The sequence below is a fragment of the Zootoca vivipara genome, chromosome 6 (assembly GCF_965207765.1).
Source record: "Zootoca vivipara chromosome 6, rZooViv2.hap1.1, whole genome shotgun sequence".
In the NCBI taxonomy this organism is placed as follows: domain Eukaryota; kingdom Metazoa; phylum Chordata; class Lepidosauria; order Squamata; family Lacertidae; genus Zootoca; species Zootoca vivipara.
Window position 1 is genome coordinate 38,540,139 of NC_142589.1, and position 26,337 is coordinate 38,566,475.

A 26,337-nucleotide genomic window follows, 5' to 3' on the forward strand; every position below is an offset into this window, starting at 1 on the left:
AGCAAGTAATGATGAGTAAAGCTACCATCCAAGAGAATGAATGTGATTATGACTGTCTCCCATGTGGTAAATTTTTAATGGATATTGATTTTTTAAATGCTTTGACTCAGAGCCATTGGCTTGTGGATTGCTGGCTGCTTGTGCAACTAGATAATATCAAAAACCTTGCAGTGCAATTTTACTCAGAAGTCCTACTGAATTCAGTGGAACATAAAGGTAAAGGGACCCCTGACCATTAGGTCCAGTCGTGACCAACTCTGGGGTTGCGCGCTCATCTCGCATTATTGGCCGAGGGAGCCGGCGTACAGCTTCCAGATCATGTGGCCAGCATGACAAAGCCGCTTCAGGCAAACCAGAGCAGCACATGGAAACATCGTTTACCTTCCCGCTGTAGCGGTTCCTATTTGTCTACTTGCACTTTGATGTGCTTTTGAACTGCTAGGTTGGCAGGAGCTGGGACCAAGCAACAGGATCTCACCCCGTCGCAGGGATTCGAACCGCCGACCTTCTGATCAGCAAGCCCTAGGCTCAGTGGTTTAACCACAGCGCCACCTGGGTCCCTGTGGAACATACTTTTAGGTAAATGTGTATAGGATTGCAGTGTTAGATATTTCCAATGTTGTACTCCTTTGCACTGATACCTACCGTAGGAACAAGCACCCTGGATCACAGTAGGACCTACTTCTGAGTAAACTGTCATAGAATCACACTGTACAATATTGTTGCCTGCCACTGAATCTCCAAATGGTGCGATGTTCCAGGGTTTCCAGGCACACTTACCCAGGGTCTGTGTTTCCTTTTGGGAGACTGTGGTGTTTTTATGATATATGGCTTATTTACACATATAACCTGAGCCTACAATGGAGTGTTTCATAACATTAACATTCCAGAGGGTCTTGCTTTTCCCATATGTGCAGCCCTGGATTCAAACAGACGATAGCCATGGCTCTGCCTGTTGCTTAGCATCTTGCTCACATAACTGCTAACTCTCTCTAAGCTGTGTGGCTTTATCTGTAGAGGGAGGGAGAGGCCTCATTCATTTGCCTTCTTAGACAGGATTCTGTGGTCCTTTATTGTTCTTAATGGCACATCCCCAGGCTATCACCTCATGAGGAAGTTAGGTAAAGGGACCCCTGACCATTAGGTCGCTCATCTCACTTTACTGGCCGAGGGAGCTGGCGTCCAGCTTCCCAGTCATGTGGCCAGCATGACTAAGCTGCTTCTGGCGAACCAGAGAAGCACATGGAAACGCCGTTTACCTTCCCGCTGGAGTGGTACCTATTTATCTACTTGCACTTTGACATGCTTTCAGACTGCTAGGTTGGCAGGAGCAGAGACCGAGCAACGTGAGCTCACCACATTGCGGGGATTCAAACCACCCACCTTCTGATCGTCAACCCCTAGGCTCTGTGGTTTAGACCACAGCGCCACCCGCATCCCAATGAGGAAGTTAGCCTTGCTTAATTAGCTTTTAACACTTGCTGGTTCAAGTATTGTCTAGCACACAGCTTAATACACATGGATCTGGCTTAAAACGCATGAGTCCTGGTTTTAACACTTCAAGCATTGATTAATTTCTAACACTAGTTTATTCAAGAGATTATAATGGTCTAGCACCCACAAACACCTGCGCCTTGAACCTTAATAAATTACTGATACTTGTTTAATTTCATATCAGATATAGACAGACAGATGATAGAGATACAGATATATATCAGATATATATATATATGTTTTAATTTGTATGTGTGTGTTTACATACAGATACACACACACACACACACACACACACACATCTTGCATTATTTATCGTGTGCTGGTTCTACCCCGAGGAAACCTGTTAGAATCCTACCACACCAAGCTAGTTATTTTTTGAAAAGTCTTATAACTAATCTTTCTGAAGTGGAGGGTTTATTTAAAAGAAAAAATATATTATTTATATGCAGATATGTATAAAAATATAAGCTTTTATAATTTAACATTGAGCCATGTCGCCATGTAAGAAGAAAGTGGTGGTGATTATTTGCTTGGTCGGTCAGGGATTTCGTAACAGTTTTCAAAATACAAAGTTATTTGTAATGATAACTGTTTTGTAGTGTAGAGCTGTGAATCCGGATGCCGCTTTTACATGCCTTGGAGTTTCGGGGGAGAGGTTTGACGAAATCCATACGAGCTACAAAAAACAAGGATTAAAACTCTCCCATTTTTTTTGCTGGTGGCTATCAAGAAGAATCTGCCGAGCCACTTTTCGCAGGAGCCTCGTTGGCGCAGTAGGCAGCGCGTCAGTCTCATAATCTGAAGGTCGTGAGTTCGAGCCTCACACGGGGCAAGCCTACTTTTTTATTCTCCCTTTATTACTAGTCCAGTTTACCGTTAGCCACCAATGCTGATGGGGGTGGCAAATGTTGCCGTACATACATGCTAAGTAACTATGGAGGAGAGTCGTAAAAAGGAGAAGAATGCGACATTTTAACTTTTGTCTCTATATTGCCCCACCCCTTGTAGCGTGCAACTGCAAAGGAGAATTTACTGTTCCACGAAGACAACAAGCATACATATCCTTTTCACGGATGCTTAACTGTGATTCCTGCTCCTCCCGATCAAGTAAAAAAAAAAAACCTTAAGTAACAGAGGTTCCCCCCCCCCGCGCGCGCTACGCCCATGCTTCCAACTCGACAATTCAATGCGCCTATGATTCTATGTATACGATGTTGCGCAAAGGGTGTGCAGAATAGGCTGCACTGGGGCTGTGCCATTTTGCGTAGAAAGAGTTCAGACGGCGATGCTACTCGGACATCAACTTACTTAGCCATGCTATGGATTTAGGTAATAGTAGAAATATTAACTCCGAGTTTATTTTTAATTCCGCCTCCCCCCGCCCTTCAACCATTTGGCCATCTTTTCGCTTCAAAGACAGGCTAGCACTGGATCACTAAGGTTTTAATGATCCAAAGTAGATTATTTACAGGGCCTTCTCTCCCTCTCGGCTTTTTCACTTTTTGCCTCTCGGGCAAAAAACAAAGAAACTCCAACGATAATAAGAACAGGACTAGCCGTATGAATAAACAAAGAAGGCGGAGCTACAAGGCCAAAGAGGCGGGGCTTTTCGATTCCCTTCTTGCGGGCGTATTCTGCAGTGCATCCATCATGGCCGGGTGGGCGTAGCCAGGCAGGCCTGCGTTCCATCCAATAGCAGCTCGGGAGGGCGTGGCTACCTTGACAACCGAGTAGGGAGGCTGAGGGAAAGGGAAAAGGGCTGGGACGGCCTTGACCGGGCTCGAGCCTGAAGGATAGGGAAGAACGTGGCCCTGATTGGCGAAAGGCCCCAGCCAATGAGGGCGCGGGAAGGGCGCGCTGGATTGGCGGTGGACTGCAGGCCACGGGGCGGATCCCGCCTGCGATTGGCCAGGAGGCGGGGCCCGGCGCGTACCGGCGACCCCCGACTCTGTCAGTGCGAGCGAGGAGAAAGCGCAGCTGAGGCGCTCGCCCGGTTGGTCCGTCATGGCGGTCTGCGCTCGGCTCTGCGGCGTGGGCCCGGCGCGGGGCTGCCGGCGGCGGGGGGCTCAGCGGAAGGGGACGGCGGGCGACAGCAGCGAGCCAGACACGGACCCTGAGGAGGGAGGCGGCGGCGGCTGCGGGCAGGCGGCGGAGGAGGACGACGACGCTGCCGAGGAGCGCATCGAGGGGGCGGCCTTGGCCGAGAGCAGCCCTCGCGGCCGGGCTCCGCTCTCGCTCCTCGATCTCCCACCGGAGCTGCTGGTGCAGATATTCGGCTCGTTGCCCGGCACCGACCTGCCCAACCTGGCCCTCGTCTGCAGCGCCTTCAGGCGCATCCTCCGCACCGACACCATCTGGCGCCGGAGATGCAAGGAAGGTGAGCTTCCCTCCATGTGTAGGTAACAACCCGCTCCCATTTCTGAGGCGACCCGAATCCTCGCTCCCCATCTCTCCCCATCCCCTATATAGCATAGGAGTAGAAGGGGGGGTTATTCATGCCCACAGACAGATGGGCAGACCTGGATCTCTGCAAGGCTTGGTATGAAGAAGTTTAACGTGGGAGGAGGAAGCAGGAATGAAGAGAGGTGATTTGGGTGGAGGAGCTGCAGAAGGGGTGCAGGTTCATGGAAGGAGGCAAAGCCTCAAAATATAGGAAAATAAGGCTTAAGTTGCAGAGAGTTGGAAGCCTTAAATCTGGTAAGTTCATTTATCTCTCACCAAACCATGGGGGCTGCGGCGGCATGGGCTGCATACACACTACGCCAGGCATAGGCAACCTCGGCCCTCCAGATGTTTTGGGACTACAACTCCCATGATCCCTATCTAATAGGACCAGTGATCAGGGATGATGGGAATTGTAGTCCCAAAACATCTGTGGGGCCGAGGTTACCTATGCCTGCACTATGCCTTTAAAGCAAATTCCACCACTCCAGAGAATCCTGAGAAGTGTAGTTAACCCCTCAGAGATATTCAATTATCAATACCCTTAACAGTCCCCAGGATTCTTATAGGGAGGAACTTTGAATGTGATTTACCGTAAATATATGATATGTTCACAACCTGGGTAGATCAGATGATGACGGCAGAAGAGGATACCATGTGGCACTGGTGTTTTTGCTTGGGAAATGAATGCTGGTAGTTCAGATGGAAAAAACAGCAAAGGTTGGCTGGTGGCACCTTAAAGACAAACAGCTTTCATGGGCTACAGGTGAATTCATCAGATCAAAAGCTGATAAATGCTTCTGCAACGGTAAAGCTGTTAGTTTTTAAAGTACTGCAGGAGCCTTTGCCTCTTGCAGTGCAAACAACAGGCAGAGCTATTTTTTCTGGAAGTTCTTACTATCCAGACAAAAAGGCATTCTAAAAGAAAGGGACTATCTGTATCTTGGGAAACCTATAAAACCAAGGCTTTAAAAACATCAGGGTAATTAAAGTAGAAGCAGGGCAGCTGAAATTTGCTTAAAAGACTTGAGGCATAGGAGTGCCTTGCACTGTGACCTTTCAGTACTAGAGCTTTGTTTGTTTGTTTATAGCCTAACTTGAAACTTGTGAAGGGATATTTAGAAATTATTTACTCTACCCCTTCACCAGAAGGTTGCAAGACAGTTTACAGCATAACAACTATGCAACACACAAACTTAAAAGGATAATGGAGCTGAGGCATGGAGGATTCTGCCTTGACACAGTTGATTGATTTATGACCTCCTGGTCTTTCCCTATCCTGTGATTCTTTAATTCTTGCACAGTAATGCCATTCACATCTATGTTTTGAGATTGAGCATGTCAGCAGCATGGTTCATACCTAAAAATGGGCAGCCTAAAATAGACTAGAGCGAAGAGAGCAGGAATGGAAACATAGGTGGATTTGGGAAGATTTAGTGGAAGTACAGTTAAGACAGAATTCAGGAAGTTCAGGAGAAGCTCTTCTCAAAAACACGGATCTCAAATCCTATGAGCCACTGGGAAAGAAAGTAGTCTGGAAACTTAGGCTTCAGTACAAAGTGAAGTAGACCAGAGGAAGGCTCTGCTGTATCTAGCTTGTAAACTGAGGTACAAGAAAAATTGCTGATAACAAAATACTGAGAATACTGAGTCATCCAGAAAATGGGGAGAGACTAGTTTTGACATCAACTCTTTTATAGACTGCTCTAGTAATGTAAAATGCTGGCATTTATAGAACTCCACTTCAGTCTTATGAGGTACAAATACATGTAAATCACAAACCAATGACATAAAGTAGGTCTGTACAACTGTGTCCCAGCAAGCTAAGAACAGGCCAGCAACTATGTACTGTACTGTGAACTGCTGGGTACTTGGCCATCCCCCCAATTATATATTTTTTTATTATAGGTGGCAAACAACACAAAGGAAGCTACCCTCCAGTAGCTTCAGGGCCAATCTGCCCATGAGGCAGTTTTCTCAGGGTGGCAAACTCCAGTTGCTGCCTCCTTCCCTTTGTGCCTGCTGCTGCACACCCACCCAGTGGCACAGGGTGACAGTGGGTACTCAGGTGGGTTACAACAGGCATGCAGTGGAGAAGGTGAAGGTGGCAGCATTTTCTGTTTTGCCTCTAGTGGCAAAATGTCCTGGGCTGTCCCTGGATGGGAGTCATTTGGCTTGGTGAGTTGTAAGTTGGCAAAACATGAGGCAACTATACATGTTATATACATGTTAAAGGGTCCATCCCATCAGCTTTTATTTATACGATGATTAGCCAGCAATCTTAGCTTGCTATTGGACTGAGAGGGATGAACCCAGGCAAGATGAACGAGGGCCAAGATGATATTGAGAGTTCAAGGAATAGGGTGAAGTTTGTGGTATGAAGGATACATTGATGGCGTGTCATTCATGCATCTTGTACCCACACTGCTAAATTTGGGAACCCCAGCCACAATACATTTAAGGGGAGTGCTTGCCTGCTGCAATTGGTGCTCTAGTGAACATTTCCCAGCAAGATCACATCCTGCCGTGCACTTTTCGTTCCTCATCTTCATATTGCAAACGGATTCATGCCCTCTGGCCCATTAGTGAGTACCCACACCAGCTGTATCTATTGCCAGCTATGAAGTCATGCTTTTTGGCCTTGCCAAGAAGAACTTTGGGGTTGGACATCTGAGTGCAGCCAGCAACTGCATTTGGGTGAGCTGGAGATTTTGGGTACATTAAGAATGCTGTCTGCAGCTGCAAGAACTTATTTCTAATTTGTTTGATAGCCTCATTTGAGGATATTTGCCAACATTGACTCATCCTTGTGGATAGGCTTGGAACACACTTTAAATGGATTTTGCATCATGTTGCCTCAGCTTGCTGCATTCTTTCTTGTCTGGCATGATTTTGGGCAAGTGCCATCTTAGTTCCATCACAGTTATTGGGGACAATAGGGGGGTGGCATCTTTCTTTGTGCCACTGAATGTCATGGCAGTTGTACACAGAGGCCTCATCAGTTTTCTAAATTGGGTACAAAGCTCTGTTTTCCTTAAGCCTTTTCTATAGCTGGAAGGGATATTCCTGGTTGTCAAAATCTAATACAGCCCCCATCCATAAAACAGAATATCTAAATCTTCAAGGATCTCAATATCTGCCCTACCAAGACAGATTATTATCTAATAACCTGCTTGTATGGAGCTAGGAGAAAATATTCTAATTTATGGTTAAATATGGATTGTCTGTTCTTGGATATAATTTTATACCCTTTTTTTTGGAACTGATCAGCCATTTTCTTTTATGAGAAAGGCTTGGGTTTGGATTATTGTATGTTTTCCCCAATATATAAAATAATGAAGAAAGCAGCAAATGAACATAAACAGACCATGCTTGGTAGACCCAAACCACAGGTACAGCTAGAGTGTTTTGATATTACACAGTTGTTTGTAGTGGTGGAGGTGGTGTTTTTAACTTCTGGTTTGGGTTGATGTCGGAGCTAAGATGCCAGACAGTGGGATAATAGGTTTTGGGTTACTGGCATACAAGCTGCTGGGGTCAGATAAGACATGGTTGCCATCCAGTGTGGTGCATGTTTATTTATTTGTTTATTTTCCATTTAGAAACACATAAAGTATTTGAGTGTGAGATGATCAAACTCAATATTTTAGCCACAAAGAATGTGATTTTACCATCTTCACAGCCATTCAATACAGCATTTTGTATTGCTGTATTATGGCACTAATTTAAGTGCTTATAAAGAAGCAACATGTTGCAGATGCTGTCTAATTCTGCTTCTTATGACAGAATCCCATTCATGCAGGTAACATTGTCTCTGAAGCCCCCTAATTGCCTTGCAGGTGATTGATGTGGATGATTATGCAAGACGGTGGGCTTAGTGTCAGGTTTACAATCGTCACCAAGACAGAAATGTTTATTTCTTTTTCACCACCGCCCACTATTAAATGTGCCAGCATCTTATTATGGCCTTATTTTGTCCTCAGAAGGTTTCCCTCCTTTAAAACGCAAGCTCTGCCGTGTGTCAGAAATTACAAGTTTTTTTAATGGCCTTTCTCTCTTTTGGTTACAGTATCTGAAGACGTGTGCATGCACACGAAAGCTCATACCAATGACAAACTCCGTTGGTCTCTAAGGTGCTAGTGGAAAGAATTTTTAAATTTTGCTTCTCTCTTTTAATTCATCAAGAAGAGAGAGATTCCCCAAGCATGTCCAACTTATCCTGAATAGCTCAGTTGGTTAGAGTTTGGTGCTGATAACACTAAAGTTGCAGGTTTGATTCCCATATGGAACAGCCACCTATTCCTGCATTGCAGGGCATTGGACTAGATCAGGCATGTCCAACAGCTAGATCGTGATCTACCGATAGATCACTGGACGTCTGTGGTAGATCACTGGCTCCCCCCCCAAAGAAGCTCAGCAAGTTTTGCTCCCCTAAAAAAGGACCTGAACCCCAAGAAACAGGGCTTTCCTTTCAAAAAAAAAACCCTCAACAACTTATACCTGAACCCCCCAAAAAGGGGTAGATCACAGCCCGTTTGTGAGTAGATCGCAGCCTCTTGGGAGTTGGCCACCCCTGGACTAGATGATTCATAACACATGTGGGCAACTAGACCATGACAGTTGGCACTCAACACAGCAATTCCAGAGCTGCTTGGAGTACACTTGTGGGTCATGCTGGTAACTGCCTACTTTGTGTTGTCTGTGTGTTTGTTCCCTTTTACTTTTTTGGAGTTTGGGAGTAAGTAGATTCCATGATTTTTGTGGAGCTGTGGATTTCAATTCACTTTTCGGGCAAAGCTATAAATAGGTGGTACTGACTGTTCCCCCGGGCCTGGAAGCGAATTGGCGCCTCTCTCTCCTGCCTGTAGTTCAGCTTACCTTGATTAATCAACAGTTTCCAAGCTCCATTTGTTTATTTGTTTTTAAATGCTAAGTGATTTGACCTTTGTCTTTAAAGAAAGTGTCCAGGGTGTGGCAGTGAGCCCTCTTGGCAAAGTGAATAGTGGCTCGAGTTCAACAGAGGGCACTAATGGCTAACAACTTGCTTTGCAGATTCCTGTAGCTATGGAATTCAAGACAGGGTGACTGAAGGTATTAGTATTAGACTGCAGTTGAGCCAGCTGTTCCACCCTGACCGCAAGCGTTTTGCTGTTCATTGAAATGGAGGGAGCAAGCCTGGCCCACACCTGATAGCTAATAGGGAAGCCCTAGTGAGTTAGACCTTGGCACATGTAGAGTAGATAAGCAAAGGTGTTTGCTCACACCAAGCAAGGAATTTACCCCAGGCCAGACTAGCAGTGACTTTGGATGTGTTCTGCCCATCCCATCCAAGTATGCAGTGCTCACTTTGACTTATCTGGAGCTACTTGTTGAGCAAGTACCGGTATCTCTGTGGGGCACCTGCTTGTGGCAGAGGAGGGTCTGGACTATGGCGCGAGTAGTGGGTAACCTTGTCTTTTAACAGGGAGTTAGACTAAATGGTGTTTTCAGCCTTTCCTGCTAGTACAGACTTAAAGCATGGCTATTTTCTCCTATTTTGTTAATCAGGTTTTTGTCATTCAGGGAGCTCAGGAAGAAGGTAGGTGTTTCCTCTCCCAGGTCACCCAGTGAGCTTCATTGCAAAATGGGGATTTGAACCCTAATCTCCCCGGAAGATGTCCAGATTATAGTAGTGGTTTCTGTTTGTTGTTAGGAGTGTACATTTCTAGCTGCATAGAACAGCTTTAATATTTAATTTTCTCTGGTGATTTGCAGCAGCGAGAGTGGTTGTTTGTGTGTTTTAATAGCCTTAAGGATAACAGTGCAGTATTTCTCACAGAAAAACAACAGCCTATTGTAAGAAGCAAAAAGGATATTGATTTTTCTAGAGGTCTGTAGCTATATCAAATACTCTGTGAGTTTTTTTTTACCCCAGTATCCAGTTTTTTTACCCCAGTATCCAGAATAAATGACTATTATATTTGGCTTTACAGTATTCAGAGCACTTAACATACATTATCTCACTAAAACCTTACAACAATCCTGCATACGGTAGTAAAAAAAAAGTAATGGTCACCAGATTGGAAAAGGCTGCTTTAACATGTTTAAAACTGCTATGTGCCGCACATTGATTAAGGCTGGAATCCTGTACACACAGCTGGAAGTCACATTTCTCAGTTAAACTTTTGACTACTCTAAAAATAAAATGGGGCTGGGTTAACAATGCTGGTGGCCCTTGTAGCTATTGAATTATCAGAGCAAATCTGAATCATGAGAAAGCAAGACTGGCCAAGCCTGAGGACTGTTGTCTTGGCACTGGATAGCTCACTCTTGTGTAAATACAGGCTTTGTTTTTTTAAATTTGGTGTGAGTTAAACGAGTAACTTTTCAGATATAAAGGTGATCTGTGTGCATTTGAGCCTATTGAGAGATCTTTGATTGGATCAGCTTCTTGGTACAATTTTTTAAAAATTGACCTTTTCCACTTAATATTGTTCCTCTCGCCAGCCATTGCTAAGGGAACTATTCACTAATGCCCAGAGTGTTTGCCTTAACCTGCGCCCAGATCTAAAAGTCTTTTGCCCCTTATACTGGAAACCTATTTGTTGTGTTATAGTTCTGTTCAGTGTTTGAAACTCCTATTGTTCTAGGCACATTTTGCAACAGGGAATTTCATTAGTGCAAGCAGTTTCTGAGCTCTGGGCACAGTACTGCACTTAAGATTTTAGATTAAAACTGGAGAGTACAGTAGAAGGAAAGGAGGACCTTTTTCTGCCTCCCCACTTCCATCTTCTCTTTGAAGACTGAAGAAGAGACCCCCCCTTAAGAATATTAGAGGGGTGAGCAGGGGAAGGACTAGACCATGTGAAAAATGAACATAATATTTTAGCTGCAATTCATTCATTTTCAGCTTTGTATTATTGTTATTTTAAAAAGTGTACCTAGACATTCCGTTGTTGCTCCCATAACCTAGATTTAAGGTGCCATTTAGCTCTTAGCATACATATCTCCGTTTCTGATCCAGGTTCTCTTTAAAATAGTGTGTGACAGTGTCTCTTAGGCATGTGCAAGTAAACACATCATATGGTGTACTTTGAAATGGCTTCTGCAAGTCAGAGGCTGTGATGACTAATTTAGAAATGGGTAAACCCTCAGCCGCTGTACTTATGGATGAGCTTTGTGTCAGATCTTCGGTGTCTTATGTCTAGCAAGTGCTAGAAGTGTAAAGCTGCAGTTTAAATCTTCTACTTTAGAAAGCTGGTCTGGTTTTAACTAGTACATCTAAGGCCTGGAACAAATAGACTCTTGGTACTGGTAGACGGGCATGTGGCCTGTAGTGGCTGTGGGTGCCTTCCGTTTTGTAATTTATTTCCTCCCCCATGGTGGTTGTAGCAGTTTTGTAAATTGACCTAACTCCTGTGAATTGTTTTTCTTTTTCAAAATGACAGCAAAGGCCATTTGTGTGTGTTTATAGTTAGAAACATCCAGCAATACGCAGTGCAATGAACTGAGAGACTGCCATTGCCGTGGCATTGCTTGGCAAGGGAGCAGGCTGCACTGTGTCCATGTTCCAAAACACTCAGGGATCCTTCATTACATGGGATTGGTGGGGACCAATCCTGCTGAATGCTTAGAATTTTGATGCTGGGGGTTAGAAATGTGATCACGCACACACACCCAACAAGTCCTGTTTAAATTTACTGTAAAGAGCAGCTACCACAATTTGTTCCCTTAGAAGTCAAGTGCACCTCACTAGCCACATGTTGTGGCCTAACATTCTCATCCCTTGCCACGCCATGATTTTGTTTTGTTTTTTGCAAATCTTGGCAGCCATAGTAAAACAAGACATAAGTCATATACACATGGAGGCCTGGTCAGTAGCACGGCGGGGAGGGCAGAGTCTGTTCCAAATGCACTGGTATGCCATTAATGTCATTTTATAGAAGTGGAAATGGAAGCTGAATAACCCAAACAGCTTTAAAAGCCTTTTTTCCCCAATGAGTTTTATTAAGTTTCAATATTTTTAATATATACAATCAAAATGCAATTTCATCTTTTCTTTTTCTTTTTATCAACTTCGCACCCTGTTTTCCTGTTCTTTTGCATTTCCTTATCTTATTAGTTTCCCCAATTTTTCTTTTGGTACCTCTTGATTTGAGATACCTATCAAAAAGGCTTCAGGGTGTTTAACAAAATTCATTTTAAACATTTTTTTCAATTCATTGTATATCATTTTCCAATATTTTTTAATGCATTTGCATTCCCACCACATATGATAAAATGTTCCTCCATCCATTCTTCCATAGAACACTCATCATTAGATTCTCTTAATTTTGCTGTTAATTTTGCCGGTTCTGCATAGTCCATTATCTTACTTATCCATTCTTCTTTGGTTGGAACGTCTTCTGTTTCTGTGCATATAGAATCCTAGCTGCTGATAAACAACTTTAACATTTTTTGGGATTTCTGCCCCTATGGTTCCTAACAGAAATGTTTCGGGCTTTTTTTTATATACTCATTTTAAACATCTTTTTTATTTTAACATGTATCACTTCCCAAAATACCTTCGCTTTCTTGCAAGTGCACCAGATAGGGAAAAAATCCATCTACCTTTTTACACTTTCAGCAATTATTAGGAAACATTTTTAAAAGTGAATTTATATTCTGGATTTAAAACAACAAATATGGCTGCTTGGGCAGAGATTGAAAAACACATGGAGATGATGGGCTTTTTGTTACTTTTTGACTGTATTCTAGAGCCGATAGTGCCAGTGTAATTAAAAATCAAGGTGGAAGCTTGCAAGGGCTTTCTTAAGTGGAAGCTCCAAGGATTCTAATGGAAAAGGCTGCTGGACATTCTTACCTCTGGACAGCAGATAGTATGACCTGACCTATTTAATTGCAGAATACGGTGTCTGCGAGAACCTGCGAAAGCTGGAGATCACAGGAGTGTCCTGTCGAGATGTATATGCCAAACGTAAGTGTCAAGCACTTGGGATCCTTCCTGAATTTCATTGTTGAAAGTGAATTTGTAAGTGAAATTTTAACTTGAGCAACTCAATAGTCTAGACCACAGCAGAGCTGTGTGTCAACCTCAGTGTTTCTCTTATCTGTAAATCCATATTGAGCTTAGTTCATTTAGCACTTACATGCACTCCAGAAATTTCAAGATTTAGAAGAGCATTACCTCTGTTTCCCATCTCTGTTTCCCTTACTGTACAGTATATACTCGAGTATAAGCCGACCCGAATATAAGCCGAAGTATCTAATTTTACCTTAAAAAACCTGGGAAAACTTACTGACTCGAGTATAAGCCAAGGGTGGGAAATGCAGCAGCTACTGGTAAATTTCAAAAATAAAAATAAATACCGTCCTATGCCTTTCCCAGCTGTCGGCGGCAGGGTGGGAGGAGAAGCAGCGAGGAAGGATCCCTTCCTCGCTGCTTCTCCCTCCCCGCCGCCTCACACAGAGCAGGCATAGGACAGGGGTTCAGAGAGTCACAGTGCAGCGCTTCTCCAAACCCCCGGTCCTATGCCTTTCTCTGCCGCCGCCCGCCTCACATGAGTATAAGCCGAGGGCGACTTTTTCAGCACATTTTTGGTGCTGAAAAAGTAGGCTTATACTCGAGTATTTAGGGTAAATACATTTTTTAAAGGCATCAGCACTCTGTGTGACTCTTTTATACATGAGTGTTTATGATTAGCAGGCTTAGCAGCTCCCCATTCCCCAGTGATGTGTAAGTCTGGTGCTTCTATTGTATTTACTGTCTGGAGGATAAATCCTTGAATATCCCCACCCCCACCCCTGCAACTGGCAACATGAGCTGAAGGAGTCAATCCCATGAGCCATATTTTGCTGATTTAAAGAGAATTCCTTAAAAGTATTTCCTGTTATTTCAGATATTTTTTTAAAAAAACAAACAAACCCTGCAAGAGATTATCCCCGATGCCCCTTATTTCAGACCAGCCTCTCCAACCCTCCATTTCTACAATAGTATCCCAAGTTTGAAAACATCTGGTGGTGTGGTGGTAAGGTGGTAAAAAGAGGACCAGTGTTCTCATACTCACCCTGCTGTGTCTGCTCAGGTATAAACCCACGAGTCAAATCAGGGCGTTTTATGAAAATCCTTCCCGACTACGAGCACATGGAATACAGAGATGTTTACACCTGCCGTATGTACCTTCTGTTGGCAAATGTTTTTTGCGCTGTGTTAGCATGGAGTGTGCCTGCTTCACCACTTAATCGACAATCTAAGCTTCCCAGAGCCATTTGGGGGACGGATATGTTTTGAGAGCAGCGGGTGCCAAATCCAGCAGACTAAGAAACAATGCTAACCACCACTGCTATGTCAAGGTATAAGAGTAAGTAGTTCTAGAAACAAATAAGGTAGCAGTAGCTGCGGGTCTCTGGAGCTATATAAGTGCATTGAGGAGCAGATGGCACTGTCTTGAGGGTGGATAGAATTTGGGTAGAGCCTTGTAGTCCCAAGGCAGAGTTTTGTATCAACACTAGGGGAAGGGGATGACACCCAGGAAGATGAAATGTTGGCATCTCAAAAGAAACAGCTGGAAAGTTGAGGTTTTCAGGAAGCATCAAGTTAGGAGCTGTTTGATAGAATTACATGCCAGGTTATTGCATGAGCAGGTAAGATATAGTAGGAGCCTTTTCTGAGCAGTGAAAAAGGAGTCTTGCTGCTGATTATGACCTTCTCCCTACCTTGCACAATTGAGAGAAGACCTGGCCTGTCTCCCAAACCCCCTTTCCTTGCCAGGGGATGGGACCAGAAGTAAGAGCCTACCTAAGTAACTAAGCCACTATCTGAGGACCCCTGACTGGGAAGTCCCTCCCAGTTGCTTCCTGGCTGTAGCAAGAGATTCTGGGTACTGCTGTCTTTAAGCCAAGTGAGAAAACTTCTTGCTTCTGATCAGGTCTCCAATAGTTCAGAGGAAAGAGCCATTACCTCTGGTGTGATACCCTTTTGAATTGGATCCCAAAGCAGTTCCTTCCTGACAAAGCTGCCATCCTAAAAAGAGATTCAAGGGGATGTAGAACTCAGGGTTCTCTAGAGCAGCAGAGAAAGCTCTGGGAAATTGTGACATCCATGCTGGGAAGTCAGAAACTTATGGTCTTCCCATGTAAGTCCCACCCTTCCATTTCAGCAAGGGTGGCAGTCCCTAAAACATAAACTGGAATTCCGAAATTGAATCCCAACCTGTTAATTTGCCTCCCCTGTTCTAGTGGAAACAGTGTACGGTAGCTTTTTTTTTGCCAAAGAACAGAAGAAGAAAAATTATGTAGCAGCAACTCTTGGTAAGCTGCTTTCATTCAGTGAGTTCTTCATTGAGTAATCTGGTTCTTGTGTGAGTCTGATTGGAAAATAAATCAGTGGGTTTTTGAGAGTCGCTGCTGATGCATTCATTTTGGTCCAAAATGGATCTTGAGGCTGCTTATTACATATTCAGCTCTGTAAAATAATAGTGAAAGGAAAGAAGCACAGTCTAAACAGTCTGGAGATTTTAGACACTGAAATAGAAACTTTATTTTATGAAAACAGCTCCTTCTGTGTTGGGTAGCTGCTCAGAAATCCACATTCTATTCAGATGCTTCACACTGCTCCATCCATATGATGCTCACATGCTTCTAGGTCATGGGTTGCCTCAAAATGCCAATTAACCCCCAGGATGAATTGTCTGTGGTTTTGCTTTGGGTAACGAAGAGTTGCAAGCCGGACAACTATTTAACATACACAGCTGCCCCCAGAGTAGAAATGCAATGTTGGAAAAGGCTGTGTCTCTGGAATTGTTGCCTCTTAAAGAAATAAACACTGCCAATAAGAGTGAAATGCAGAGGGACAGATGTGCTCTTGTACAAGGTCCCATTTAGAAGTACACAAGGTCCTAACCCTTTATTCTGCCATTTATCCCCCTGACCACATTGTTTTATTTTTATCTTGCCTTGCCTTGCCTTAAAGGTAAAGGTAAAGGGACCCCTGACCATTAGGTCCAGTCGCGGTCGACTCTGGGGTTGCGGCCCTCATCTTGCTTTACTGGCTGAGGGAGCCGGTGTACAGCTTCCGGATCATGTGGCCAGCATGACTAAGCCGCTTCTGGCAAACCATGCTGTTTACCTTCCCACCGGAGCAGTACCTATTCATTTACTTGCACTTTGACGTGCTTTCGAACTGCTAGGTTGGCAGGAGCAGGGGCCGAGCAACGGGAGCTCACCCCATCATGGGGATTCGAACCGTCAACCATCTGATTGGCTAGCGCTAGGCTCTGTGGTTTAGACCACACCGCCACCTGCATCCCTTACTTTGCCTTATTTATTAAATTTGTATGCCGCCCTATACTCGTAGGTCTCAGGGCAGTTACAACATAAAATCACAATTTACAAACACAAAATATATAATAAGAACAAAAACAGCCCAATAACACCCCCACTCCGCAACACATTTTTAAAGGGCATTGTATGTTAGCTAAAAGCCTGATTAAAGAGGAATGTTTTTGGCTGGTGCCTAAAGGTGTATATTGAAGACACCAGACAAACCTTCCTGGGGAGAGCATTCCATAAATGAGAAGCAACTGCAGAAAAGGCCCATTCTCGTGGTGCCACCTTCTGGACCTCTCGTGGAGGAGGCACCCAAATGAGGGCCTCAGAAGATGATTTCAGAGTCCAGGTAGGTTCATATGGAAATACAGTAGGTGGTCCTTGAGGTACTGCGGTCCTGAGCTGTTTAAGGCTCTATGGGTATAATTGCAAAAGTATATCTGAAACTTGGGTTGCTCAGTGCATTAGGTCTGTGTGAAGCAGATTCCTGACATTGGCTGAGCTAAAGTTTTGTGTCAGGGTACCACCTTTGCATGCCAAAGGGACCAGGTTCAAATCCTGACATATCAGTAAAAAAAAAAAGATTAGGAAAGCATATGAGGGCAAGACCTCTGCCAGACGCAGCTGCCAGAGTGGACAACAGTGAGCTAGATGGAAAAACAGAAAATTGTGTATTTGTCTCTTACACACCCAGCAAAATTATTAGCAGAGGGAAGGGTTAACCAGGGGGATGGGCTTTAAGATAGGCTCTTCCCTACCGCTACACTCCGCTGCTCTGATCCAGTTTGTTCCCCAAGCTGCTTCTCAGTTTTGATTTTAAATTGAGAGATACACCTTTGTTATCTCTGAGATTCCCATTACAGTTGAAGGGAGGTCTTGACTGTTCTGCAGTCCTTCCTCTTCCCTGTGATTTGCAGAAGTAGAATAAATTGTACGAAATGAGTAGAATAGGTGCAAGGGGTTCTTTAATTTGCATGATACACACAGGGCATAGAATCTTGGTGTCTGGATTTATTGCCAAGTACACACAGCCCTCCTGTACAGGGAGCTCTTTGACATCACTGAAACTCTCCCTTTGCTTCAGTATTTCCCCTCCCTTTAGCTTTCTGTGTGCCATTTGATTATCTCTTGCTTTTTCTTCAATTCTCCAGTGCTCCACAGATACCGGCACATCTTGGGACTCTGGCAGCCAGACATCGGACCGTATGGGGGGCTGTTGAACGTAGTGGTGAGTAGAGGCTTTGCCATGTTGCATAGAGCAGGGGTTTGTTCAAGGTGCTACAGTGACTGAAAAGAAAGCAGGTTTTGACTCTCTTTACTTTGTCTGTGACAGGTAGATGGCTTGTTCATTATTGGCTGGATGTACTTGCCCCCACATGACCCTCATGTGGATGATCCTATGAGAGTCAAGCCGCTCTTCAGGATCCACTTAATGGAAAGAAAGAGTGCCACAGTGGAGTGCATGTATGGCCACAAGGGACCCCACAGTGGGCATATTCAGGTGAGCTACCTATCCACTCTGCCGCAGATGCAAAAAAATTTAAGGTCTTCTATGCCAGGGTAATTTTTAGCCTATTTGTAGGTCTGTTTTCATTGAGGATTTATGCCCTGTAATGCTTAATACTGCTGTTTAATATGTACAGATTGTGAAAAAGGATGAGTTTTCAACAAAGTGCAACCAGACGGATCACCACCGAATGTCAGGAGGAAGGCAAGAGGTAGGCCCTGTGTAATGAAGATATCCTGAGCTGCTTTTCAGCCTGTTGGATGATTACTACTTTAAAGCAGGGGTTGTCAACTTGTTGTGGCCCTCCATATAGTGTACTCTAACGCCCATTAGCCCCAGCAGGGGTAGGATTCAGGGTTTCTTGTGCAAACTTCCCATGGCTTAGATTTCTTCCCCCAGCACCTGGAAGCCAAAGGTCACTTGTTGATTCAACCGTCAGCTGCTGTCCAGGTGCTTTAACGCCATTCAGTCTGGTCTGTGCTTTGCATCGCTAGCCAGGGAGTGACGTATAGCTCCCTTGAGTTGGGCTCTTAAAGAACTGAAACTTTTATTGCTCTGGCTAGGATCCACAGGATTGTGCAGCTAACAGAAAGCTATGTTCCATGTGCATTTCTCCCCATACTGCCTGGCAAACAACTTTCAAAGCTTATGGGAGAAATGCACATGGAACATAACTCTCTGTTTGCAAGGAGTGGTGGTGGTATCCCTTGTCCCCACCTCATTTAATATTATAAGGCTGCTTCTGAAAATGGAGCAGAGGAATGAGGGAGAGATTGCACACAACCTCTGGTGTGACCTTTGGGCACTCCTGTTTAAAATAGAGAAGGGAGGAAAATGCTGTTCCACCTTTCCCAAGAAAACCTTGAGATGAAGGTTACAAGAGGAGGGAGACCTGCTGTAAGACGAGCTTCCGATGTCTTCTTTGTATAAACATTGTTGATGTAATCACTGAAAACCTGGTACCACCAGCAACTGTTAATCTGAGATAGGGCTTTTTCAGCATATGTGGTAATCTAGTGCCACTGGGAAGGAAGTTAGCTCACAGAATGTTTTATTTCAGTCTTTATTGCACATGTGCAGGCCTAGGCATGTGCACAGGCACACAGAGAGGCTTGATGAATTAGGCTCTGTTGCTCTGTATCGACTAGGGAGGAAGAGACAGTTATCTGGGGTTGGGGATTAAAGTCACAATTGGCAATGCAGAGTTAATGCTGAAATGTTGCTGCTGTGCTCAGGCACGAATATGCCTTATTATAGAGCAGCTCATTGTCAAGCAAGCAGGGCTGGGAATTTGTGGGGGTGGGGTGAGAAATCCTCTTCCACGGCTGACAAGTAATCATGCTGTCTGCAACAAGATCATTAGGATGAATTAGGCTATCTGTATCCTCAGGGTTCAATGCACATTGTAACACTAAAATGACACCATGCTTGCAGAAGCAGATTCTTTTTTATTCTTCCATCTTAAAGCAAATGCTTGAAACAAAGCTTTGGAAATGTGTGTAAGAGATGGGTCCTCCACAGTCCAGTGTTTTCTACTGTGACTCCACATGATGTTGTCATTCTTTTGAAAGCACTGTGTGCCTTTTCCTCCACCTGTCTGTTCCACCACCTGAAACATAGAAAATCGAACAAACAAACAAAACTGTTGGGGCAAGGGATTCATTTACAATAGTCTGGAAGATCTTCTGTGGTTTCACAGTCAACAAACAATGACCTTAAGAGGGCTTGTGTCTGGAAGCACCCAGTTATTGTGTTTAAATGAGTGAAATCATTCTGCCTTTGGCTCTGCAAACAGATCAGTTTATGGATCATCTGTTTGGAATTATAGAATTTGTATTCCAGTAACAGGAAGGGGCATTTAATGGGTGAGCAGCTTGATGAAAGCAGAGGAAAACAATTGTCTCTTGTCCATATCTACTTGTGCTTTCTTATTGGAGGAAGGGGTCCCAGGCAATTACAACTCATTGACTTTGCTTCTCTCTTTGGGGTGCTGTTGTAGGAGTTCCGGACATGGCTGCGAGAGGAGTGGGGGCGGACTCTGGAAGACATCTTCCATGAGCATATGCAAGAGCTCATCTTGATGAAGTTCATCTATACCAGTCAATATGAGTAAGGGGCAGGGAAGGACCCTTCTTTCCTCCTCCTGCTTCTGCAGTCAAAAAGAGAGAGGGAAAATCTGTATTTTTAGAATAAATTGTTCAAGTAAAGCAGTACAGTTGAAAATTCCCCAAACAGTGATAACATTTGAAAGGGAAGGGGTGCACTATCTAGGTGTGGTTGCTTTTTGCTTTAGAGAACAGTGGAGACTTACGATGCCTTTGTAATCATCGTACAGTGGTACCTCGACTTACGAGTGCCTTCCAAAGGTTTCGACTTCCGAAGTCTGCTAACCCGGAAGTATTTTCGCCGCACGCGTGTTCTGCGCATGCACAGAAGCGGGGGGGGGGCGCGGTCTGTGCAAAGTGCAAAATTGCGCTTTGCACATGCGCAAAATGGATGCTTCGACTTCCAAAGGTTTCGACTTCCAAAGAGCGCCGCGGAACGGATCACCTCCGGAAGTCGAGGTACCACTGTAATTCCTTCTAATTCCTTCTAGTCCCAATGTTCTGGTTTACATGCCATTGTTTATGTACCCTAAACAGCACCATCCATTCACAAGATCAGGAGGTATCAGCAGACTTGGGCGAGCCCAAAGGTTTGCAGAAGTATTATTATCATTATTATTACCTCACCTTTTTACCTAGTGGGACTCAAGGCAGATTTATTTTACAGATAAAAATAAATGCTAGAACCATGATTGGGGTTGTTTTGGCAAATTCTGTTCCCCAAAGTCTATTTTCAAAAGCTGTAGATGCCTTTGGCAAGAACTGGAATGGTGCAAGGGAATGGAGACCATAACAGTGAGGAATGGAGGGAGCTGATGGGTCTTGAGTCTAAGAAATAGTAGCTATGGTGGGTACAGAGGGAAGGCCAAAGGTGTGCAGCAACATGGTTTTCAATCATCTCCCTACCAGAAGCTCATCTGCTAATTTGAGTCCCTTTCAGATTCTGCTCACGCATGGCACAGTTGCATTCAACATGCAAGAGAGCTAGAGTTTTTATTTTTGAAGGCATCATTGCTTTTAAAACAGGGAAGGTGATCTAGTCAGATGCCAAACTGTATGCCTTATCCGTGATTCAGAGATTTCACCAAACAGGTTGTGGCCTACCTGCATTATATCAAGCTGTGGTTTTTTTGTTTCTTTTTAATATTCCAGCAACTGCTTGACATACAGACGCATCTACCTCCCTCCACGGAGTGCCATTGATCTCATCAAGCCAGGCCTTTTCAAGGGGACATATGGGAGCCATGGTCTTGAAATAGTCATGCTCAGCTTCCATGGAAAAAAGGCCAAAGGAACTAAAATCACAGTGAGCATCTGGCTTTCTCTGTTCAAGTATGTATTGTCATTGTTGCCATGCCAACCCAAATGATCAAGGGAATGGAGCAACTCCCATTTGAGGAAAAGGGTTGCATCGTTTGGGAGTTTTTAGTTGAGGAAAAAGTGAGTAAGAGGTGGCAAGATAGAAGTTTATAAAATTATGTACAGCATGGGAAAAGTGGAGCCTTTCTCCCTCTCATAACACTAGAGCTTGTAGACATTCAATGAAGCTGGATGTTTGAAGATTCAGGACAAATAACAGAAGTATTTTCTTCACACAGCGCATAATTGAACTATGGAACTTGCTCCCACTGGAGGCAGTGATGGCTACCAACTTGGATGTCTTTAAAAGAGAATTAGACAAAATCATGAAGGATAAGGCTGTCAGTGGCTTCAAGCCACGACTATGTTCTGCCTCTATAGTCAAAGGCAATAAAGCTTCAGAATGCTAATTGCTGGAAACCGCAGGAAGGGAGAGTACTCTTGTGCTTGGGTCCTGTTTAAAAGTTTCTCACAGGCATCAGGTTGATCACTATGAGAACAGGATTAGATGGGCCATTGTCCTGTTCCAGCAGGAACTTCTTATGTTCCTATGGTGTAGCCTCATAGAAAGTGATTTGTAAATGAACTGAAATAATATGGTGTTGAGGGAATAGATAGATCACTGCCTGTTCCACTTACCCATTCCTATTCTGCCTGTGATCAAGAAGGTTGTATAGAGCAGAACAAATATATGGTTATTCTTATGGTGTGGATCCCTCCATGCGAAGAAACACAAAACATTTCAACCAGGAATCCTTGCTTCTGAGCTGGCAATAAACATGACCAGCTTATATGCATATAGACAGTGTGCTTGTGTGTCTTGCTTAGAGTCACTTGCAGAATTTGGGATTGTGTTCAACTTTTTATTGGTTAGGGGCTTGGAAAGAAGAACTGAAGGAAGTCCAAACAAAATAAAAAAATTCCTTCCAGTAGCACCTTAGAGACCAACTAAGTTTGTCATTGGTATGAGCTTTCGTCCAGTAAGCGTGCAAGAGAGGAGCAGCCAATAGCATCTGGCTGTTCGTGTATAAGCCCCACCCACTCCTCAATAAAACACTCATCCCTGGGTCTGTTTATCTGTTTCCAATTTGGGGTTTGGGACGAATGCATACCCATACCCATCATAAGGGCAAGAGAACAGAGTTCGAAGAGTTTTATTTATTTACTTTTATATCGCACCTCAAGGTGGCTTACAGTACATGGCTCTCTTCCATCCCTCTCCATTTTAACCTTGCAACAATCGTGTGAGGTAGCATAGACCAAGTAACTGAATCTGTGACTGCCCCAAGGTTATACAGTGTGCTTCAGGGCGGAGTGGAGATTTTTATGCTGGCTTCCCAAGTCCTAGATCACAACTAAACACTACGTCACACCAGCTATCAAAGAGTAAACAAATAGTACAGCTTCTTAGACTAGCAGAGCAAAGGAAGTGGGCAAGACCTACTGAAAGTGATGAACATAGTGGAGAAGAGAGATTTGCTAGTACCACAATATACAGGCAAGGCAAGGCACAGTGGTTCAGGAGGTGTTCTGTTTCAAATAAGGGCCTGGGGAAGGGAACAAGGAGACACTGGTTCGGCAAGGATGAGGAGGCTATTTGAAGTGCTGGAATGGGATGGAGTCAGTGGCCATTAGCATTCATAGCAAAGTCATTCCGCTCTCTTTCCTTCCTGCCTATCCTCCAGGGTGACCCTAACATCCCAGCTGGCCAGCAGACAGTGGAGATTGACCTGGCGCATCCCATCCAGCTGCCTGATATTGAAAACCTGAGCAATTTCAGTGAACTCTCCCGCATTGTCTTGGAAGTGCAGGAGCAGGTGCGGCGAGAGCAGCAGCAGCAGGAGGAGGAGGGTGGCCTCCAAAAGGAGCACCAGCCGCAGGCCCAGGAAGAGGAGGAGGAGGAGCCACAGCCAGGCCCCTCTCGGCAGGAAGCAGGCAAAGGAGCAGAAGGCCCTGCAACTGAAGAGGGAGCCATGGCCCAGGACTCTCCCCCAGCCTCATGCCCTTTTGTGCTGCCTGGTGGCATTGCATCCAGGAATGAGGATTACCCCCGGACCTGCAGAGCATGGTAAATACGAAAAGCCAAGAGTTGTGTTTCAAGGGGCATCCCTGGAGGATGTGGAGCAAATTGCCTATGAATATCCTTTGGGTTTCTGTTCAGTTCAACCAGACTCAATATTTTATGAAGTATTTGCTCCCAGAAAATAAAATATCCTCTCCCCCCTCCCCATTTATTTAATTCAATGTATGATAGAAACTCCAGGGTGTAAGCATTTTCTTTTTATTATTAAGATTTCTGTCCTTCCCTTTAAAAAGAAATTTTACCCAAAGTGACTTAATAATGCCTTCATAGAGAATTCCTAAGCTCTGCCAGTTCATAAAATACGATAAAAGCATTACCAGATCATAACATTATAACACCAGAAAATAACAAAGCAATAATAAAGCACAATTTAAAAAATATATTTTTAAAAAAAATCAGGTGGAAATGAAAACTGTTTAATGCAACAAATACAATATTGTTGAAAATAGAGAAAGAAACACAAAATAACCCCACCTCCAGCCCTTTCCAGGAGATTCAATCCTTCCAAGAAAAGAGCTGCTGCTCTATCAGGGTGTGAAGTAGGGAGGAGCTTCTGGTTGGAGCTATTAGCATATATTGGATTAATGCTTTTTAGAGGAGACAGGGAACTTGAAACTCTGGAAGTCACATGTCATAGGCTTCGCAAGGGCATGTTAATTCTTGGAAATGTCTGTGTCAACATGGAGGCCAGGTAACCTCACAGTTCTGTTTGATGGGGCAAGGTGTGTGCCTGGATTTCCCTGTGGAAGGTATATCACTGCATCCTTTATTTTCTTTTGTTCTTAGTTTCTACGGCACAGGGCTCATAGCTGGGCATGGCTTCACCAGCCCTGAGCGAACGCCCGGCGTCTTTGTCTTGTTTGATGACGACCGTTTTGGCTTCATCTGGCTGGAGCTGCAGTCGTTTAGTCTCTACAGCCGCATCAAGGACTCCTTCCAGAACGCAGGTGCTCCCTCGCAGGAGGCTTTCGACGAAATGTTGAAGAACATCCAGTTACTTACATCATGATGGCGGCTTCTTCTGGCAGCTGGAAGGGGGGGGGGATTCACGTTTTCCATCTTGAGGGGCAAAGCACTCATCCTTGGAGCCACGAGAACTTGAGACAGCCAGCACTTCTCAAGGAGGCCTTTTTACCAAAATGAAACACACACACACACACACACACACACACACACACACACACACACACACAGCTTAACACGCAAATGAAACTTCCACAGTATGTTATGCATAGTTTGCAACATAGGTCTGTGTATTTGGAGGACAGCTGGCCAAGGCAGTAGCAGCTTAGCATGCTTGCTTTTCCTTTCCTGCCCCCTGAAGTTTAGTGCTTGAATGGGGACAAACCAAAGCCAGCACTTTGCAGACAGTGTAAATAATTTTGTGTGTGTGTGTGTGTGTTTTACATGAGCAGCCGCTGCTCGGTATCCTCCCTGAGCCAGGAAGCTGTTCTCCAACATGGCTCTGCAGCCCAGGGCTTATTTTCTGAACATGCCTCTCTCACTTAAGAATTATGTTTAAAATTGTGATCTGTGGCTAACTGCCATGAGATCCAGATGTTAGTATGCCCCTTTGCTTCTCTCCAGGAAGCTTTCCTTTAAATGTGAGAGTTCTGACTGGGCAACTCTGTCTGTGTGAGTGGGGTATGCGGGGAAAGGGAGAGAGACCATGCAACAAACACCGCCTGGTTCCTAACCTTTTCACAGGCTCCTTTGCATTCCTTTCTTTTCCACCTGCTGTAGCAGGAAATTGGAGTAGGCAAAGAGACCTCTGGAGCAGTTGAGTAGGAGGAACCCTTGCTGTATATTCTCTTATTCCCCCCCCCCCCCGTGTCTCTGAGCCCATCATGTGACTTGGATAAGAACTTTACAGCATTATGTGGCTGCAGGTTCAGGCCTGTTGATATGATGATGATGATGATTATTTATTTTATTTCTTGAAAAAGTAAGTTCCACAACACACTAGATGCTCTCTCCTGTTTTCTCCCTTCCCATGCTGTTCAGCCACTGTGCCTCTTGTGTGGGGGTTTGACACTGGTGCCCAGGCCTCCTTTTCCCGCTGCTCAGCATTTGCTGAAGGAGTAGATCCTCAGAAAAGCTGCTGCGGTTTTGTTGACAGAAATCAAGATGGCACTTGTAAGTGGGTCCTGCCAAGTTCTGGCCTTACTTGGGCCCAAGCCACCTATTTTTGGGAGATGTAACATTTCTCCCTTCATGCCATGTATGCACTACAAAATGCAACCAATACCCGGTGCCCTCATTCCGGTTTGCACCCTTTACAAGCCTTATGAGAAGCTGTGTGATTCTCGTGCAATTCTAGGATTTGTTCTGTAATTTCCCTTTACTCTACCTAGGGATCCTTCATGGGAACAACCTCCTTTTAAGCAGCTGGAGCTTGCAAATATATGTCTAATTTGCAGAATCTTTGTATTTCTCGCTTTCTTTCTCCTTTGCCCTCTGGCCCACCGTTGCAGTTTTGGAAAGCTTTCCAGCTCTTCTTCACACCCATCCTCTGCAAAATACTCAAGTCCTTCAGCCACCTGGAAGGGAAGCTGGGAAAGAAGAATGACTAACCACCATATTCCCATGAAATCGCCATGGAGAGTGTCCAAAACGGACAGCTCAGACCTTGAAGGAGCAATACATCAACCATTGCACTCGCTTACCACACCACATTTCATGCAACTTCTTCTGGAGTCCTCTTGGGTATCTTTGTAAGATGCTCCAGCAGAAATCCCTTTGGTACCTCCAATCATAGCATTGCAGAAACTATAACATGAACAACAAAAATTATCTTTCCATGCCCATTGTTGATGTTTATCCACTGGGAGCGAAGAATCTGCTCTTTGCTTTTTTTGCAGCATTGTAATCACTGTATATAATGCAGGTCTAGTTACTGTAGCATTACAAAGGGAGAATTGTAATCTTTCTGTATGAACAAGGAAGGTGGTTGGGCAGGTCTGACATAGCCCTTTCTTGGGGGAGATGCTTCTTCATTTCCTACAGCACCAACAGCAATAAATCCATTATTTCTAGTA

The 26,337-nt window shown here is 44.4% G+C and overlaps 1 protein-coding gene and 1 non-coding gene across 4 annotated transcripts; both read left to right on the top strand.

The window, feature by feature from the left end:
- The first annotated feature begins 2,256 nt into the window (after nt 1-2,256).
- Nucleotides 2,257-2,329, top strand: TRNAM-CAU (transfer RNA methionine (anticodon CAU)). The gene has a single exon. It is a non-coding gene; the product is annotated as a tRNA-Met (tRNA).
- Nucleotides 2,330-3,421: 1,092 nt separating this feature from the next.
- On the top strand, nt 3,422-26,337 carry FBXO31 (F-box protein 31). 3 transcript variants are annotated; one of them, XM_035117502.3, is made up of 10 exons: nt 3,422-3,874; nt 12,824-12,895; nt 14,004-14,090; nt 17,397-17,473; nt 17,579-17,746; nt 17,889-17,963; nt 19,752-19,861; nt 21,010-21,163; nt 22,902-23,284; nt 24,086-26,337. In XM_035117502.3, exons 1-10 carry the CDS (start codon nt 3,502-3,504, stop codon nt 24,306-24,308), a joined length of 1,722 nt encoding a protein of 573 aa, XP_034973393.3. In that variant the 5' UTR covers nt 3,422-3,501; the 3' UTR covers nt 24,309-26,337. The 3 variants fall into 3 exon arrangements, with proteins under 3 accessions (XP_034973393.3, XP_088528103.1, XP_034973394.3); XM_088671977.1 differs by lacking the exon at nt 19,752-19,861 and adding an exon at nt 20,395-20,447 and having other exon boundaries at nt 3,427-3,874; XM_035117503.3 differs by lacking the exon at nt 14,004-14,090 and having other exon boundaries at nt 3,428-3,874.

What these genes read in the sequence shown, in the direction of transcription:
- FBXO31 (XM_035117502.3), top strand. Translation starts at nt 3,502, where the DNA reads ATGGCGGTCTGCGCTCGGCTCTGCGGCGTGGGCCCGGCGCGGGGCTGC. An exon ending in GCGCCGGAGATGCAAGGAAG is followed by an intron (nt 3,875 to 12,823) that starts GTGAGCTTCCCT and finishes ATTTAATTGCAG; the next exon opens with AATACGGTGTCTGCGAGAAC. An exon ending in ATCTATACCAGTCAATATGA is followed by an intron (nt 19,862 to 21,009) that starts GTAAGGGGCAGG and finishes TTAATATTCCAG; the next exon opens with CAACTGCTTGACATACAGAC.